At 40.7% G+C, this 18925-nt stretch overlaps 1 protein-coding gene across 18 annotated transcripts in view; it reads left to right on the forward strand.

Annotated features, from left to right (window-relative positions):
• The window catches only part of PYGL (glycogen phosphorylase L), a 91474-nt gene that overhangs the window by 17682 nt on the left and 54867 nt on the right, over nucleotides 1-18925 (forward strand). For 16 of the 18 annotated variants that reach the window (XR_012120518.1, XM_073211271.1, XM_037016018.2 and 13 more), the window contains exons 6-20: nucleotides 1448-1559; nucleotides 2010-2092; nucleotides 4111-4254; nucleotides 4445-4537; nucleotides 5232-5378; nucleotides 5723-5886; nucleotides 6360-6474; nucleotides 7008-7109; nucleotides 7237-7384; nucleotides 7499-7557; nucleotides 7659-7800; nucleotides 9316-9523; nucleotides 10423-10557; nucleotides 11004-11070; nucleotides 13753-13925. Coding sequence is in view for 17 of the 18 variants with exons in the window: in XM_073211271.1 (XP_073067372.1) it covers nucleotides 1448-1559; nucleotides 2010-2092; nucleotides 4111-4254; nucleotides 4445-4537; nucleotides 5232-5378; nucleotides 5723-5886; nucleotides 6360-6474; nucleotides 7008-7109; nucleotides 7237-7384; nucleotides 7499-7557; nucleotides 7659-7800; nucleotides 9316-9523; nucleotides 10423-10557; nucleotides 11004-11070; nucleotides 13753-13925 (1892 nt within the window). In the remaining variant the exon portion in view is untranslated. Of the gene's footprint in view, nucleotides 1-1447; nucleotides 1560-2009; nucleotides 2093-4110; nucleotides 4255-4444; nucleotides 4538-5231; nucleotides 5379-5722; nucleotides 5887-6359; nucleotides 6475-7007; nucleotides 7110-7236; nucleotides 7385-7498; nucleotides 7558-7658; nucleotides 7801-9315; nucleotides 9524-10422; nucleotides 10558-11003; nucleotides 11071-11224; nucleotides 11285-13752; nucleotides 13926-15124; nucleotides 15147-18925 lie in introns of those variants that run through there. The other 2 variants (XM_037016031.2, XM_073211276.1) reach the window with 2 other exon arrangements.

An 18925-nucleotide genomic window follows, 5' to 3' on the forward strand; every position in this document is an offset into this window, starting at 1 on the left:
TCAGGTCCTCTAGGAAGCAGACACCAGAGAGAATTAGGAGTGAAAGTGATATATTGGGGGCATTGCCTATGAGAGTTAAAGGGGAGATGAAGAGGGAGGAGATGTGAAGTCTTTCAGACTGCAAGGCGGGTGTGACTCCTGAGAGAAGAAGAAAGGAAAAAAGAAGAGAGGAGGTTTCTCGGACGGCCATGCAGATCTGTGCAAGCGGCCAGGCTGAGGGCATCTGAGGTTAAAGATGGCTCATGAGAGGAGTGCTGGCTTGAGGTCCCAGGTAACTTGTTCTGCCTGAAGTTCTCCAAAGGGACATCCAGCCATGCACTTCCCCAGCTGCCTCGGTTACACATTGAGGGTCAGAAAAACAAATTGCTTTTGAACCCAGACTCAGTCTCACTCTGTAAACAGCTTTTCCTGATTGATCACAACTTGCTTTAAAAATCTCCAGAGACCTTTATTTCCTAGTGAAAGATAATCAAAGAAGGGTGATTTTTTACTTCAAAGTCATGTTTGTGAAGGCATGACTGAATATGCATGGTCGATTGATACAGGCTCTAGTGCTTTATTCATTCATAATTCAGCAGACCAAATTGAGAGATTAGTGTTTAGGTTTCAACCCTCCCGCTGACTGTGACCTTCGGCAAGGCACTTTTCTCTCAGCCTCCTTCCAGTGATGTCTTAGAATGAGTGGGTGGCACTAAATGATCTCTAGCATCCTGCAATTTAATTAATCTATCATTCACCTTCCTTAGAGTTTGCCTCTGATGAAGCAGGGAAGAGAAATGAGTCTTTTCCCACATAAATTTTAAGTTGACATGAAACACAGTTCATCTTCTTGTTCTTCTGTATTTCAATGATTTTCATAAATATTGAACTAGATTTTCCAAAGCTCACTTCTTAGACCCATCTCAGCCAATTATCCGTTGATTTGTCAGATCACTGAAATAACTTTTCTTCATGAAACTGAAGAATCTAGCATAGCAATTTAAGCTTCATATGTAATATTCTGTCTTCATGTATTTCCTGTCCCATTGATTTTCACCATATTTGAAATCAGATCATTAAATAGCCTACATTAAATTTACCCTGATTACTATTTTTTAATGGGTACAGATTTGCATTTGTCATTCTATTTGCACATCATATTTTATATTAAAACAATGGCCTGATCTGAAGCATAAAAGATGTGCATTCAGATCAGGGCAAGGCACATACAGAGAAGTCAACATGGAAATGATACAGAGGATGGCTAGATTTTTCCAGTGGGAGGAGGAATCACATGGCCCCTAAACTCCCTCTATTCCTAGGACCCTCATCCTAGTTTAGGCCTCATATAATTTGAGTTGGTAATGGAGCCAGGAACAGAATACCAATTGCCATTCCCAGCCCTTTTCTCAACCTGTGTCATCACACATGGGAAACAGTGAACAGCTGCTTTGGTTTAATCCCACAGGTGGTTCTGGCCCTGCCATATGATACCCCAGTGCCTGGGTATATGAATAATACTGTCAACACCATGCGCCTCTGGTCTGCTCGGGCGCCGAATGACTTTAACCTTAGAGACTGTGAGTACAATGTGGACTGTAATTTCTTTGTATGTATGTAGTTTGATATTTTCTGTCTCAGAAACAACCATATTAGTACTGTACTCTACAAAGATGGCAAAAAACAGGGACCTTGGGAACTAGGACATAAATGGTTTCTGTGTGTGTGTGTTTAACTTCTTTGATTGCTAGTTAGAACCAAATTGAACTTGAGAAAAACACATTGAGTTTCTGAACTCTTCAGCAATTAAGCAGTGATTTTATGGTGCAGGTGTGAAAGACATTTTTAAAGTAGTCCTTCAGTCTGGCCTCTTAGATTTTCATATGAGTCACAGGAGGAAGGTTTTTTGTAATCCTTGTGGATTTTAGGAATTTTAGGAATCCCATGTGGCTCGCATCAGGAGAGATCAAGGGTCTTTGAATACAGTGGCTGGCTTGTCCACTTGTTTATTTTTCTAACATTTCCCACAGTTAATGTTGGAGACTACATTCAGGCTGTGCTGGACCGAAATCTGGCTGAGAACATCTCCCGGGTCCTGTATCCCAATGATAATGTGAGTGATCAAGTTTGTGTTCTGAGTGGAAACAGAAGCTTATTTCAGAAGTACTTTTTCAATAGCCCTATAAAGCATATCTTTAATATTGATTTTTTTTTTCCTTCATGCAGAATAATGTCCTTATCTCTTCCTGAATTGTCTAGATATCCCTTCCCATTCAAGTTAAGAAAACAAATTTGTATAATTCGTAAAATCAGAATTGGTATTTGCCCTTGTTTTGTGACCCCATGACTAATTGGGAAGTTCTGTTACATGCATTTCAAAACAAAACGTGCATATAAAAGATAAGATGAAGTGCTAGTGAAGCACTGCTTCCTTTCCACACAGAAATTTCACCCACAGTGTGAGAAGTCTCTGGAGGCCTCCTGCCTGGCCTCTTCCCCTTGCTGATGGGCCTCTTCCTGGCCCTCTGACCCCATGCAAGATGGGGTTTTGAACCTCAGAGCAGATGCAGGAGCAAACACTTGTTTCTTACGTCACTTACTCATCTCTTTAAACTTTTTCTTATAAGTGATTATTCCTAATTTTACACTAAAAATAGCTTAGCTTAAAAAAACACTTAGACCTGGATCTCAGATGACCACAATAAACTCTTAGTTGGTTTAAATGTATTTAGCTCTGACTTCCATATGGGTAAAATAATTTTCCTGAAGCTATAATAATTTTTTTTTAAATAATAATCTCAGAAGCAACCAAATTTCTGTGTTCTACAAAGGTGGCACAAAACAAGCGTTTGAGGAATAGAACATACATGATTTTTAAGACCAGATGTCCACTTTTTTATTTTCCTGTTTTTATAATTGTTGACTCCCCACTACTGAAGGTCAGAATATAGCTTATTTCCTCCCATACATTTCCACCCCCCTAACCCACATTTCCTAACCCACTTCTCTCTACATAATTACATTGTAATTTTCACTAGCTCCTTAATCAGTGTTTAAATTACAGCTGATCTATACATATATGTGTCATCATATAATGATTATTTTTCCTTAAAAAAGTATTTGTTTTTCCTGGATTGAATAATTGTTTGCCTGCATGGTTTTCTGACTGTTTTTCTCTGATTTAGCCTATGCTTCACCTCAGCTGTAGAAATTTCTTCTCAGTATATTCAAACACATGTGGCATTCCTTTAATTCAACCTTTCTGAAAAGCCTCTTCTGCTCCTCTCCAGTCGGCTGCCACATTGTGGTCTGGTGGGGCCGTTGCCTGGTGGAGCCCCGCGTGTGTGTGTCCAGGCATTCCCACTTGGGCTGGTCAGAGTCCCTAAAGAAGACTCTGGCAGCTTTTTTCCTGGTGGAATTAATATTGGCTGCCTGTGTTCTGAAATTTGGATGGGAGAAGAAGGCTGAGAGTTTCGACATTCAGCACGTAAATTTCTACTTAACTCCCTTTCCCACCTTCTCATTATGCTTTGGGACCCCTGCCTTCAGCTGTGCCTCCTGTCCTCCAGTTCAGAGACTCCTGTTTTGACATCTGCATAAAATACAGCTCCAGCTTCTGCCTGAATTGGGAAAGGAAATTGTTCTGCTGAGGGAACTGGAAATGAGGTCTGAGGCCACCTGCCTCTTAAGCAGATTCTCAACTGACCTTTTACCCCATCTTCAACCCTATTGTCAAGGGCACTTGGTACTGCCAAGTCCTGGGCCTTTGGGAACTTCAGTATATAACTTGAATTGCCTTTTGGCTCTTTTCCATTACCACATCAGGATTTAGCTTTCCTGGGTCTTCTGGCTCAATTACCACTCATCCATCTATTTCTCAGCTTCTAAAAAGTTGCTGTTTTCTTCCCCCCATTCCCTACCTTTTTCCATATGCCTTTTAGGAAATCCTTTTACTGTCATTTTAGTGGTGTTTCAGGAAATAGCAAATGCTAATGCTTGGTGTTCCACCTGGCATCTTCCTTCAGCTATCCGGTGGGCTTTATCCTTAAAGTTCCCTGGGCAGGCGACACTGATCATGTTTTGACCATGCCTAACAGTGTGAGCCATTCTCAGTCTCTCTCTGGCTTGAAGTTTTTTGAAGGGAAGGAGCTAAGACTGAAGCAAGAGTACTTCGTGGTCGCAGCTACCTTGCAAGATGTCATTCGACGCTTCAAAGCCTCCAAGTTTGGCTCCACCAATAGTACCAGGACTGCATTTGATGCCTTTCCAGACCAGGCAAGTATTCGGTCTCTAAACAGGAACAACTATGGGGGTCAGGACTTCCCATCAAATTTATTACCCAATGTCAGTGCTAAAAAAAGTTGAGTAAGTGTAGTATGTTTAAAGCATTTCATAGAAGGTGGGCATAGAAAGCCAGACCCCAGGCCATCAGCCACCTTCATGCTAATGTCTTTTCCCCACACAGGTCGCCATCCAGCTGAATGACACTCACCCTTCCCTTGCCATCCCTGAGCTGATGAGGATTTTTGTGGATATTGAAAAATTGCCATGGTCCAAGGTCTGGATGATTTGGTTTATTTTTCCTTGAATTAACCAGAGTATCTGTGGTGGAGAGATTTTACCAAAATCTCCTTCTACAGCTTTTCATAATAAGTTACTATTGCTAACTTCCAGCAGATGAAGGCAAATTTTGCCTTGATGCTAACATTATCTCCATCATTACTGCTTTAATGCTTTACGGTAAAGAAATAAATAAATTCCTGAAATAAATACATTCCTAATGGAATGCATATTCAATAGTTGTATTAGGGCTTATATTGTGTTTACTGTTATTGTGTCTCTGACTTCCGAATACAGCTAATTGAAGTCTTCCTATTGCTTTTATAACTCAGTATTTTGAACATACTTTGTGCCTTCTCAGAACATTACTTAAGTTTTTATTCCTGAAATACTGCTTATTTAATAAATCCAAAATGTTAGGATAGTAGAGAAAATTTATCAAACAGGTTTACAAACAGCTGCTTTTTATTTTTTTCCAAAACCATGTTCCCAATCTCTAGACCCTTAAGGAACCTAGTGGAATCAAGTGTGTCTACCGGTATACATGAAGATAGAATTGTCTCACTGCAGCCAGGCAGGAATTGAGGGAACATTTGGCCCTGTGCAGTTGTGCAATGGAGTGATGGAGCAGACACCTGCAAGGCAGGCTTTCTTGCAGAGGAAAGCAGCTAACCCCTCCCCCTTTCCCACAGGCTTGGGAGATCACCCAGAAGACCTTTGCATACACCAACCACACAGTGCTCCCAGAAGCCCTGGAGCGCTGGCCTGTAGAGCTGGTGGAGAAGTTGCTTCCTCGACATTTGCAAATCATTTATGAGATAAATCAGAAGCATTTAGATGTAAGTTATTTTGAGAGATTCATACTCCTTTTAAGAATGAGGTCATTCTTAAATGTTGAGATGTTGACAGTGGCTACCGTGTTCCCTCTTACCAAACACAAGGGCCAGACATCTTTCAATCACTGATACATCAAAAGTGTTCAAGTCTGGGTGGGGCTCTGTTGAAGACACCTTTTTGAAATACTAAAGTGGAGAGAGAGCATCTTCCTACAGTTAACCCACCCCTCTCTGGAAGTGAAGTTTTATATTTGCACACCAAAGATTTAGCTTGGGAAGTGAAATGATGTCATCTCAATGTTACCTTAAACCTGAGTGACCAGCAAGGTCTCTCTTCCTTTGGCTAGAAAATTGCAGCCTTGTTTCCTAAAGATGTCGACCGTCTGAGAAGGATGTCTCTGATAGAAGAGGAAGGAGGCAAAAGGATCAACATGGCCCATCTCTGCATCGTCGGCTCCCATGCTGTGAATGGTGTGGCTAAAATTCACTCAGACATCGTGAAGACCCAAGTGTGAGCCTCCATCCCTGTGGTTGTGGGTCTAACGTTGCTCCACTAAGAAAGCGAGGCTAGTAAATGCAGAGGGGCATTTGGGAATGAGGAAAGGCCCTGTCAGAATGTTTAAAAGTACTTTCTTCTATACAGACTACCTTTCCCCTAAGAAAGAAAAGGACTTCCTCTCTGAGCCATCCTAATTCTAGATTTGGGAGCCAAGAAAAACTATTCTGCTGAAAAGTTGGGTATATATGTCAATGCCAGGAAATCATATGGAGATGACTAGATTTGAGATTTTTCTTGTCATTATTTTGAATTGCAAATGGATTTCTATTTAGAATGACTGCTGTAGCTCTGTCAGCCCCTCCTACCACCTTTATTTAATCTTTCTGAGCCTACACTCAGCTTCTTGAGTGTGGCTCTGAACTTCATCCAGCATGCAGGAATCTGCTGTTCCACCAAATTCAGTGATGTGACTCTTCTGTCTCCAGATTCAAGGACTTCAGTGAGCTAGAACCAGACAAATTTCAGAACAAAACCAATGGGATCACTCCAAGGCGCTGGCTCTTACTCTGCAACCCGGGTCTTGCAGAGTTAATAGCAGAGGTAACTGGGAAGTGGTGGAGGAAGGGAGGCCTGTCGGCAATGCAAGAGGCATAGGAGTACACTTAAAATTTGCAAATCCAGTCTGCAGCAGGCTGGCTTCATCGGTGTACAACTTGCAGTCCCACAGGGCTCTGTGCTTGACTTAATTATCTTGCTGTAGCCATCTTGAAATTCTTCCGTCTTGAACAAGGGACCCCACAAGCTATGTAGCAGGTCCTTGCTAACAGTACTCACATGGCACAGAAGGAAGATGGTAATGCTATTGATAAAAGAGGATAACAATGGTTATATAAATAACTAGTAGAACCTGGGTTCTTTATCACCCTTTTTTATGGAGATTTTCTGCTTTTAACCCTTAATACCACTGCAACTACATTTAAGATACTAGCAAAATGTTCTTTCACACGGCATCCGTAGCTCTCATATGAGGGCAGCCCTCCTGTTGTAGGTGACTACGAGTACTCGGCAGACTGAGAAACTGTTCATTTGGGCTTGACTGCCACCCTGATTAAACCTTTCCTTTAAACTGAAAGAAAATTGGGGAAGATTACGTGAAAGACTTGAGCCAGCTGACAAAACTGCACAGCTTCCTGGGTGATGACATCTTCCTCCGGAAAATTTCCAATGTGAAGCAGGTGAGGCCTCCCAGTGTGCATTCTCTCCCTCGCACTTGCTCTAAGGGGTTATGCTCCAGGGTGTAAAAACAAACCACCTGACACTTCTAGGTGAAAACACCTCTGGCATTGTGCTCTGTCTCAACAGGAGAACAAGCTGAAGTTTTCTCAGTTCCTGGAGAAGGAGTACAAAGTGAAGATCAACCCATCCTCCATGTTTGACGTGCAGGTGAAGAGGATCCATGAGTACAAGCGGCAGCTTCTGAACTGCCTGCACGTGGTCACGATGTACAACCGTGAGTTGGCTCAGCAGCCACGGCACCCCTGGGGGTGGGAGTAGCCCTCTCTTAGGGCCCGCCACCCCAGCCACCAACTGTTCTCCATTCCATCCACTTCTCCATCTTTTTCAGGCATTAAGAAAAACCCTAAGAAGTTATTTGTACCCAGAACTGTTATCATTGGTGGCAAAGTAAGTCAATTCTATTCACTGGAGGCTTGAGAGCTCTAATCTCTTGCCATTTCCCCATTATGGCTGCATTTTATCAAGTGTGTTTTACTTTCTTCCCTAAGGCTGCCCCAGGATATCACATGGCCAAAATGATCATAAAGCTGATCACCTCCGTGGCAGAAGTGGTGAACAATGACTCTGTGGTGGGGAGCAAGTTGAAACTCATCTTCTTGGAGAACTACAGAGTGTCTCTTGCTGAAAAAGGTAGTGCCCTCATTGCCAACTATGTAGGACCATGCACCTGCCAGGGAGAGAGTACGTGGGAAAATGGGGCAGCTGAGCTCGGAACCAGTAACTCGGATAGGTGTTGCTCTTGGGCAGAGTAAGAGCCTAAGCTAAGAGCTTTTAATGTGACCCAACCAACAGTGCAGTTGCTATCCCCAGACTCAGTATCACATCAAATTTTCCTCCTGCTGGTCAAAGCTGGTGCTGGAAAAGGTAGCCCTGAGGTTTTGGTAAAGTACAGACTGTGCTGTACAAAAGAAGGGAAAGGTCTTTGGTTCTTAGCCCCATTTTTACAAGAGAACACCAGTTCCACAGTCCCCAGCTACTGCTCTGGTCATTTCATGGAATAAAGGGCTGTCATCTGTTCATGTGGCAACAGATGTCGTGAGGACAGATGTCAGGCTGCCAAAGCATAAGGCTTAGATGTGCCTTAGAGGGGCACTCAGGGATCAAACATGGGGTTCCCACGTGAGGAAAGCCCAGCTGGCAGGAAACCAGCATCCCTTTCTTTCTTGCTGGGACCTTTGCTTATTTGCATCATGTGCTCACAAAGCATCATCCACATGCAGATGACAACTGTATATTCACCGTGACAACTGTATATTCACCGTTAACCAATTGAAAAGAACCTATCTCTTGTTGAGATGCTTAAGAGTCGTTTGCATAAAGGGAAAAGAACCAGGTTCCTAAAGATGCAAATGAAAATAATCTAATCCACAAATAAGCTTTCAGGCAGATAATTTGTCTTGACCCTTTATAGTCACAGAGGAAGGGGAGCCTTCAGGCAGCACTGATTTGTGTAAATAAGGCTGAAAGGTCAGACAGAGGCTTGGTGTCTAGCCCTAGGCACACCTCAGATACAGATGGCTCATTTCCCTGCCTGGCAAGTGGAAGGAGGGAGATGTGTACAGAATGCAGACAGTCCAATTTCCTCCAATTGCAGGAGGGGTCAGGAGAGACTGAATTTAAAGAATCATGAAAGAGAAATTTCAGTATATTTTATAATGTTATAAAGTAGAAGAAATAAAAATAAAACCATAACAAAAATTGGAAGGAAAAAGGGGAGGAGAGAAATGCTATGGTCAGCTTTTATAGCAGAGAGTCAATAGATGTACTTTAAAGTTTACAGACCAAGATCACAATGTATATAATGGCCAAATCCCTATGTTGTACACCTGTAATGAATAAAATATTGGGTATCAACTATACTTTAGTAAGAAAAATAAAGTTTATAGACCAAGAAAGAGTAGTATAAGCATATAGTTATTTAGTACCGAGTCCATAATCACCAAGACAGCACATCAAAAATGGACAAAAGTGGTTGCCTGAGTCAAGGGGAAATGTAGAATCTGTACTTCTACACCATTTGAATGTGTATCTTGATGTACATGTACCAGTTAAATGATCAAAACAGGCCAGGTAGATAAATGATTGGTTACAATACAAACAGATCAAGAGAGCAGGATCACTAATGTTAATATACCTTGCTTGCAGTCATTCCAGCCACAGATCTGTCGCAGCAGATTTCCACTGCAGGCACCGAGGCCTCGGGGACAGGCAATATGAAGTTCATGCTGAATGGGGCCCTGACCATCGGGACCATGGATGGGGCCAATGTGGAGATGGCAGAGGAAGCCGGGGAAGAAAACCTGTTCATCTTTGGCATGCGAATCGAGGATGTGGCTGCTTTGGACAAGAAAGGGTGAGAGAGCAGTTCCTCCTTGGGCAGGTGGCCACCCCCTTGGGAGGATACCTACCCACCCAGGTATTTTACTGAGGTTGGGTTACATGAATTCTGGCAGCAGAACCTCTCCCATGAGTCTGGGGAGCCTCCTGGCCACAGATTAGTTTTGTTAAGCCCAGCAAGTGAAAGTGAAAGGAGCTTGAACACAGGTCTGTGGGATCATTGCTATTTCTTATCAGCCATTGCAGTTATCCTTAGTGAGCTATTCACTTCTCTGCATCTGTGATTTTTACTTTGATAAAAAAAATGAACTGGTTTCTAGTTGAGGTTTTTGCCTATAAGTTAAGCCATCAGTGTTCCTTTAAGATCTCAAAGAGATGGACTAAAATGTGATGGAGGCCAAGTATGGATGTACAGAAGCACCCAGGGATATTTTTTTCACTTAATATCTAGATAGGTTTATTAACCTGGATTCAAACACTAGAGAAACACTACCCAAGGAACTATGGGGATCACAAAATATGGAGGGTGTTGAATATACTTTCTGACCTTAAATTTCCACTCAGCAACAAATTTGGGAATCTGTGGGTGCAAAAAGCAACTGCTTCACTTAACATAATGCTTCTGTAGTCATTGAATCTACCTTGAAATGAATCTTGCTGAATTTTACCACATTGGATATTGCTCTGTGACTAGAATTTTTATTTTTATTAGTGTCTTTCATTACAAAGAACTAATCAGATTTAGGGGGGAAATTTTCAAGATATAGTCAAATATTCATACCTGTTTTTAACTCTATAATGAGTTCTGTAAATGCTAGTATTTCTGAATGCACTTTTTACAGCTAATGTAGTGTCTATTGCGTTGTTAATCACAAAAACTAACAGGGCCTTTCCCTTTTCTCCCCCACTACTCAGGTATGAGGCAAAAGAATATTATGAGGCACTTCCAGAGCTGAAGCTGGCCATTGATCAGATTGACCATGGCTTCTTTTCTCCTAAGCAGCCTGACCTCTTCAAAGACTTAATCAACATGTTATTTTATCATGACAGGTAAGTTCCTACAAGAAGAGGGTGTTTTTGGACCATGGAACCAGGAAAAGAACATCTTAAACCAACTCCAGCCCGCCCATCCAGATTAGCATAGGTTTGTGATCTGATAAGCTAACCTACACTTGCAAAGAAAAACTGGATAATCTCTACTACTAGCTAATGCTAGGAACGTTGAAGAATCAGACCCACAAATCTGGTATTCTTTTCCCTTTCCACTGCTGTATCCAGCTTTCAAATGCAGACATATGACATTCTTACTTGTGGGGAAAACCATAGAAAGGTTGAGGGCTGGTTAAAATCCTTATAGAAATGTAAGTTTGGTAAACCAGCTGTGCCTGACATTAAGCAAAAGAGAATTTAAATGGAATCTTAGCACACATCTCTTAATGAAGCTTTCTGTTGTTTTGTTTTTCTCCTTTGAATCAAACACACAAACACACAAACAGATTTAAAGTGTTTGCAGACTATGAAGCCTATGTCAAGTGTCAAGAAAAAGTCAGCCAGCTGTACATGGTGAGTATATTGACAAGACTTACAAAGGAAAGCAGTTGACCATGGTAAACTGAATTTTGCCATAATTTATTATTAATTTTGCCATTAGTTTACCATGTACCATTAATTTAACTAATCAATTAAAATTTTTATTTCTTTTTATTAAATCTAACAGGAGGCCCATGAACCAGTCAAAAAAGAAAAGTGAGGCAACTGTCCAGATAATTCAGATCAAAGCAACTTTGCCCAAGTACAGGCAGAGGTTGGGACTTGACATTTCAGTAGCAGATGAAATATTTTTAATATCCAAGTAAAAAATCACAAATAATTCAATATTTATTGAGGACCACCATGTAGCAGTCATGTCCTAGAAGCTGCTATAAGGCAAAAAAAATACTCATTTCACCCACTCATTTACTCAGCAGAGAAGCTCTGGGGCCTTCTCCATGGCAGGGACTGTGCTGGGCACTGCGACCCCAGTATGGACAGAGTCAAGGCCCTGCCCTCCCTCCCCTCAAGAAGTCTGTTCAGTGCTGGAGTCCTTAACCAGAAGTGCTCATCAGAGTCACCAAGACAGTGTTTTCAAAGTACAGATGCCAGCCCCCTTCTGAGAGTTCTACCCCAGTAGTTCATGAGATCACCATCAGTATTTTAAAAACCTGCTAAGATGACTCTCAGACTGAGCCTCATTTAATTGGGATAAGAACCGAACCCCTGTTCCTTGAAAACTGCAGAGTACCTCTACTGGACTACTCAAGGAGTGGGGCTATATGCAGAACATAAATGTATAAAATGAGGGGAGGTTTCATATTTAAATTTTTTTAAAGGAATAAGAAAGATGATAATTTATTTAAAAAAAACAAAAGCTAGAACCAAGGTAGATAACCTTCACATGCAAAGTTATACTTTATAAAATAGCCTAGCCATCTAGGATTATTTAGTAAGTAAATATATGGAAACATTGATCATCTGTGATAAGACTTTCAGTAATTTTAGGCCCCACAGAAGAATAGATACAGGAAGAGGCTGGCTGTGTGCCCAGACTCCAGGACAGGTCTCTTGACGCTGATGCTCTTGGCCTTCTGGTTGCCCTTGCCCATACAGTCTCTGTTATTGCCCTTCTCCTAGAAAGCCATTATATAGCAGAACAGTGAGGGTACATAAAATCTCCACCCCTGCCCTTTGGAAAACATCAGTAACTACTTCCAACAGAAACATGCTTTGCTAATATATCTTTCCCTTCCTTTCCCAAAGCAGCTGACAGGGTAGTTCCTATAGTCATCCTGTAGGTCCCATTGGGGTTTTAAAACAGGATCATTCAAGAACCCTGTGGGTTTATAGGCCTTATATTCTGATAGAGTCACATCCAGTTCCCCAAAAGTGTATAAACCAGAGCAAAGTTATGGCCATAAGCAAGGAGGGGAAGTACTAGTGCTAAGCCAAGTGGCTCACTTCCTGCTTCCTGAGCGCTAGCGATCAGCCATGTACAGCCTCCAAGAACTCAAAGACAGAGGAAAGAAGATGGCCACCTCCTGCTCTTTCCTCTTGATGTCAACCCATGCTTGTATGCAGAAAAGCTACAGAGGAAAAGAAATATAAATAAAACAGAGCAGGAAAGGAAAATATGAACAAAGGCAAAGGCAAATGGGAATGTCAGCTTTGCACAATGAGTCTCTTCTACTAACATTAAGGTCCAAATCCAAAGATGCCTGTCTCAAAGCCCAGCATTTGGTTCAGTCTTTCTTGTTCATTAGTGCAAATTGCAGTTTTTAGTCTTAACAATAATTGTATTGTTGGGCTTAGAAAACATGTCCTACATGGCTGGGAAGTCTATTCATTATCCATTTAAATAAAGAAAGCAAAGAGAGGAAGCTTTTATTCTCTTATTCTTTTAGTAAGTTTCCAAAGTCTGAATAAACTAATTTCAGCCTCTGTTTTGCAGTATCCTAAGGAACAATTATATTTTTAGTCATTTAAATGCTTATAGTGCATTGCTAATGCTTTGAGTAATGTTCTTGTCATTTATAATGAACTTGTAGAGTTCTTTACAAAATCATGAGACTATAAAATAAACATCCTCTTATATTTGTTTACCTAAAAATTATGAATTTTTATTTTATGTATTTTTATTGAGGATAAGGCCTTAATTGATCCTGTTTTAAAACCCCAGTGAAGTATTTGGGGTTTACTATAAATCTACTGGGGCATCTATCTTCAGAAAGAACAAGAGAAGAGAAATAGGTCAGTAAAATCTCCATTGTGGTTTGCCTACATGATAGCTAACTTTCTAGAGTAGTGCTTTTTAATTTTGACTGACCCACAGGTTAAATCTCTTAACACAGCATCTGGCATATAATGAATGTTAGTCCCTTCCTTAGTTTAAAGGGAGGTAAAGTAAAAATAAAGCAGGGGAAAATATGACTTACAAGTCAAAACTTTATAACCATTAGGAAATTTATATCCATGGTTCCTCTTAAGGTGAAAAGTACTTTTCTTTTCATTCTTGACAGAAATATATCCCAAATGGGAGAAAAGCACAGCCTGCCCTATTTAGCTCTCAAATGTGAAACAAATGTATTTAGGGTTCTTTACAATTTACCTGTCATTTTCCCCATGTGTGCCTGAATATGCACTGTATGGCATTTGTCATGAAGTTCGATGGCCACTTGAGCCCTGGGCCACATATGCATGTATTGTTCACAGAATCCAAAGGCCTGGAACACCATGGTACTCAGAAACATAGCTGCTTCGGGGAAATTCTCCAGTGACCGAACTATTAAGGAATACGCCAGGGACATCTGGAACATGGAACCTTCAGATCTCAAGATTTCCCTCTCCAATGAATCTAGCAATGGGGTAAACAAAGCCAATGGAAAGTAAGTTGTAAAATGTCTCTAGAGAAAAATAGTTTCTTATTGGACCATTTTTACAACATTCTTTGATTCTGTTTTGTCAGCTAATACCTAGTTAAGAATATGGGATTGGGAGGGAAAGCTTATGACTGTGATAGGGTTAAAAATAAAGTGTCCATTTCCCAGGGCTACGTGAGTACCAAAACATATTATTTTCTAGCAGATTGAGTAGCATGCTAGGATTTTCCACGATTTAGAAAGGTAGAGAACTGCCTGGAACTTTTTAATGCCATTTAAATTAACTAAACTAAAATATAAATTATTTAACTACATTGGAGTACTTTTCTTACCCTGCTAAGTCCAAACCAAAGACCATCTTATTCACAAATATCCCCAGGATGTTTAGTAACTACACATTTTTAGACAGGATCCAAATTTACCAAATTCTGACTCTCGACAGTAAGGTTTCAGCATGTTCTGCAAAGTAGACTATGATAAGCTAAATAAGAAGATTCCATACCACCATCATGCATGCATTTCCTTACTAAAAGGACAAGTGACTTTTAGAAATCTCAGTGACTTCAGCTTATCCAAGCAGCCCAGTACAATTTTACATAAAAATGTGCATCTCAGATTGTATTTGTACCAAGTTTTCACTGAAAATTTCCACAGCTCTCAGCCCATTGCTTGCTCAGGAAGTCCCTGCAGAAAAAGGTCCCTGCAGTAAAAGGTCCCTCCAAGATCAGCTCACATGCTTTCCTTTCCCCACCTCATGGTCTAAGTAAGGCAGAACAGCCCTAACTGCCTTTAAGGGAAATGTAATCACATTTAGCAAAGCACAGTTCTTACCTAACAGTTTTTAACAGTAGAGGGCTTTTACAAAAGAAGTTGTCCTGGAAGCCAGGAGGAAAGATCACCGTCTTGACCCTCTCTGTGTTCCTGTGTGCACTGTGTGCAATTTCATAGAGCTGCAAGGGACAGAAAGACAGACACTCAAAGGCTGATAATCAGGGTGTTGTTTTTCGTGTCTAATTTTCCTAAAAAAGTACAGAAAGAAATAACTTAGGGAGTTAGCCCCCTTAAGTCAGAGATATGGGGACTCTCCACATCCCCAGTTGGCTGCTCTTCCAGCTAAGGAACTAAGAGCTACCCAGCTAATACAGAACGTCCACAGACCCTCCTGTTTAAGTCAGCACTCAGCTCTCAGTTTACCTTTTTTCCAGACTCTAAAGGCACTATATTGTCATCCTCACCATGTACGATGAGAAGGGGAGAAGACAGGAATTTAACACTAGGGACAAGTGGAAGAAAGGCATTCAGTTCAAGAATTACTGTTGGGATTTCTCCTCTTCTAAGTTAAAGCTTTACCAAAACATGACATTTGCCCAAAATACAAGAACTCTCTTTTCTTCCCTCCTAGGAATAACTTCATATATGATAAACTTCATATAGTAATGTTTTTTTCCTCCAGGCAATATTTTCTCTCCTCTATTTACTTATACAGTCTAATTAGGTATTTATAATTTGATTTATTTCTATATGATTTTTTTTGAATGAAGAAGAAAAATAATGTGTGCAGAGTTAGAAAAACTCACCTTTTTCCTTATTCAACCTTATTTCATGATATCTGGAGTATTTTAACTAAAGGATTGTAGAAGAAAACAAAACAACTCAAAACCCCAAAATAACAAGAACCAACACAGGACCAAAGGCAACTCACTGTAGCAATTTATTTACTTTTCCCCATAAATATACAGGTTTGGACACACGAGTAACAGGTTTGACTAGCTTCCTGGTCAACCTCTTAGTTTGGTAACTCAAAAAGGCATGAAAAAGGACTTGTTCCGCACTCTATAATGACTTTCTTAAACAGTACTTCCCCATCTACCCTTGCTTGCCCCAGTGACTCACTGCTGCTCTTGAGAATGTTAGCTCCCTCAAGTGTGTCGAAATAGAAAAAGGTAATAATGATAATGCTATAGGGAGGCACTCAAATTCTCCAGCTGAGAGAGGCTAACTTGCCAAATTTTGATCATTGGACTTGCTGTTGGGTTAGTAGTCTGGATGGTTGATGGGTTTTGTTACATTGGGAATAAAGTCTGAAAGTCAGGGATCCCCCAGGGAATATCAGGCTAGATCCTAAAGGACCTTTAAAAAGTCCTGATAGATTCTAAATCTACAACTCCCTTGATGTTTTAAGAGAAAGTCCTGAATTGGTGAAGTCGTAAGATTAGACATGAGGAAAATATCAAATAATAGAAATTTGCAGATACCTTACCCCAATCTTAGTGCCCATCCAAGAATTCTCATCTACCCATTCAGTAAATCACATGATAGTTACCTGCCTCCCCCAAATCCCATACGTAGGGATTTTGTCATTACCTTACTTTTCATCATTAGGGAAGACTATTCTGTCTTCTCTCAGGGCATCCATAAGCATGCGTAAAAATCCTGGAAGTTTTCAGTAAATCTGTTTTTTGAAAGGGAAAAAAAATTATATATAGCTGCATCATTTGTTAGTTACCCATTATGAACTGTGGTAATGAAGAGTAGTGACTTTTTAAATATAACAAACTTAAAAAAAAAATCTTTTATGATTTTAGAAGTACTTGATATCATTGTAGGGAATTTGCAAAATACAGAAAAGAAGAAAGAAGAAACAAATCACACATAATCCTGCCATCCATTGATAATCCCTGTTAGCAGTTTGTTGTTTTTCCTCCCTATCTTTCTTTAAAATACAGATAGCACCACTAACTCTTACTTCTTCATATTCATAAATGGCCAAATGATAGGCATATTCTAAAAGCTGCTTCCATAGTGAACATAACTAACTGGTTTAGTTGGGGAGCAAAATATTCTGATGAGTCAAAAATTCTGATTAAAGTATGCAAATCATAGATAAATGGTTTTAAAGGATTTGAACATTATAAACACTTTGAATATGATTTTTCAATGATTTAAAAGGCATTTAAGGTTTTTAAAGTGACCACAGGATTCAAAATATAACAATTTTCATTCTAAATGTTCTGAATTTCCTTTTTAATGGCAAATTCCAGTAAACAAAATGCTAGGTAAATCAGTTTTAACATGGTTTGATTAAGTCAATAGGTAAATTAGTTTATATGTCCTAAAAAGTTCCATTTCACCTGAAAATAAGGAAGGACAGAAACCCTGAGCCATATCACACCTTTCTCACAAACTAAACCCTATCTTCAAACTAAATCCCAAGCCATTCGTTTTTCTCCATTTCCACTATCCCCCAGCCTAGTCCACAGGGCATTTCTCACTTGGATTATGCAAACAATCCCAGGTGGCTCCCTGCTTCCACCCTCACCCTGCTATAGGCCAGCTTCCACAGGGAAACCATTTTAATGTGCAGCTCACATCACTCTTTGATTCACATCGTCCGCAGGCACATGGATTAAAACCAAGCATTCCTCTGGCTTTCAGCCCCTGGAGAGTCCTACTGCCGCCTCTATCTCCCATCACTCAGGCCACTCCTCGCCCCGCTCAGGCCCTGCTGGCTTCTGCTTCTAGAGCACAGGCTTGACTCCGCCTCTGGGCCCTTGACTTTATGCTCTCTTAGCCCGAGACCAGGAGAGGTTTTCCCACGATGGCTGGCTCCTTACCACGCAAGTCAGCCCAGAGGATATTTCTCCGGAGAGTTTTTCCCTAACCAGCTGTCACACTATGCCACCCACTGACCCAGTCACTCCCGGTCACATTTTACTCACAGCACTCCTCACCATTGAATGTCAGCTTATTGTGAAGTTGTCTTCTCTCTGTCTCTCCAGTGAGGAAATAAACTTCATAGGACGATGGACCATAGCTTTCTTATTCCCTGTGGTAACCCCAGAACCTAGAAACTTTTCTGGTACCTCATAGACACTTGATAAATATTGGCTAAAGATAGAATGAACCTAGGTGCAAATGCCCCTAATTTGCTACTATCTGTCATTTTTATTTTAGTGTGACTGAATGTCATTCAGATTTTATTACAGGTATTCCTCTGATGTGCCTAAGAGGGGAGTGAAAGGAGAGCTCAGTGTATTAAATGGGACATTGCTGAGGGAAGAAAGTGGGTACAGGAATAGGTAGGCTGGAGCCAGTAAATACAATCATTTGCTTCACAGTTTAAAAATAAAATAATCATGTCACTAAAGAAGCAATTCTTAGGTTATGTATGTCACTGCTCTTTTATGAGTATGGAGAAATTAGTTAGTTGCTATATGTCATGTGTAATAATACAGAGAATAGTAACTTTCTGAATATAATAAGCTTAAAACAATTTTTTCCTGCTGTTATAGAGTAATTCATGTCATGGTAGGGAATTCGGTAGGGGAATGGGTACAGAATAGGTAGGCTGGGGCCAATAAAGACAAACTTATGCTTTGACAATTTTGGCCTTGGCCTGCTGTTCCCAGGCCAGGAGAGGTAACCCACCCATGGGATTGGCCTGTCTCACAGTTTTTGTGAAGCGATCTGCATTCAGGTGCAGTCTGGAGATCCTAACACTGCTGCTTCCCTTTCTTCCTTTTCCCTCCTCTTACCTATAACTAAGGGCAAGGTTTCTTGTTTTGTTTTCTTTCTTCTTTGTCTTTTGATTCCACCACCCCTGGCATCAGGACTCCTCAGTGAAATTCAATGAGAAGCCCTTCAGCAATTCATCTCAAATTCCATAGGAGTAACAAAAAAGTAGTCCATCTATTCCCCTTATTCCTCACCAGCCAGAGATGCCCCTTGAGACTCAGAGGTCATCCCATCCCCTCCAGCCCAGACCATAGCAATGGGCTTCTAATTGGAAGCCCTGCCTCCTGTCTCTTCTGGAATGCCACAGATAAATGTTCTTAAAATAGCAGTTACATGAAATTGGCTGTTAACAAAGCTTTGGCAATGCTACACTTGCTACTAAAAACAAAACAAAAAAACCCTGGTTTGGCAGCAAGCCTTTTCACATCTGACCATAGTCTTTAATTCCAAAGGGTTTATACCTCCAATCTGTCTGCCTGGAATTAAAAGAT

The sequence above is a fragment of the Manis javanica genome, chromosome 8 (assembly GCF_040802235.1).
Source record: "Manis javanica isolate MJ-LG chromosome 8, MJ_LKY, whole genome shotgun sequence".
Lineage (NCBI taxonomy): Eukaryota > Metazoa > Chordata > Mammalia > Pholidota > Manidae > Manis > Manis javanica.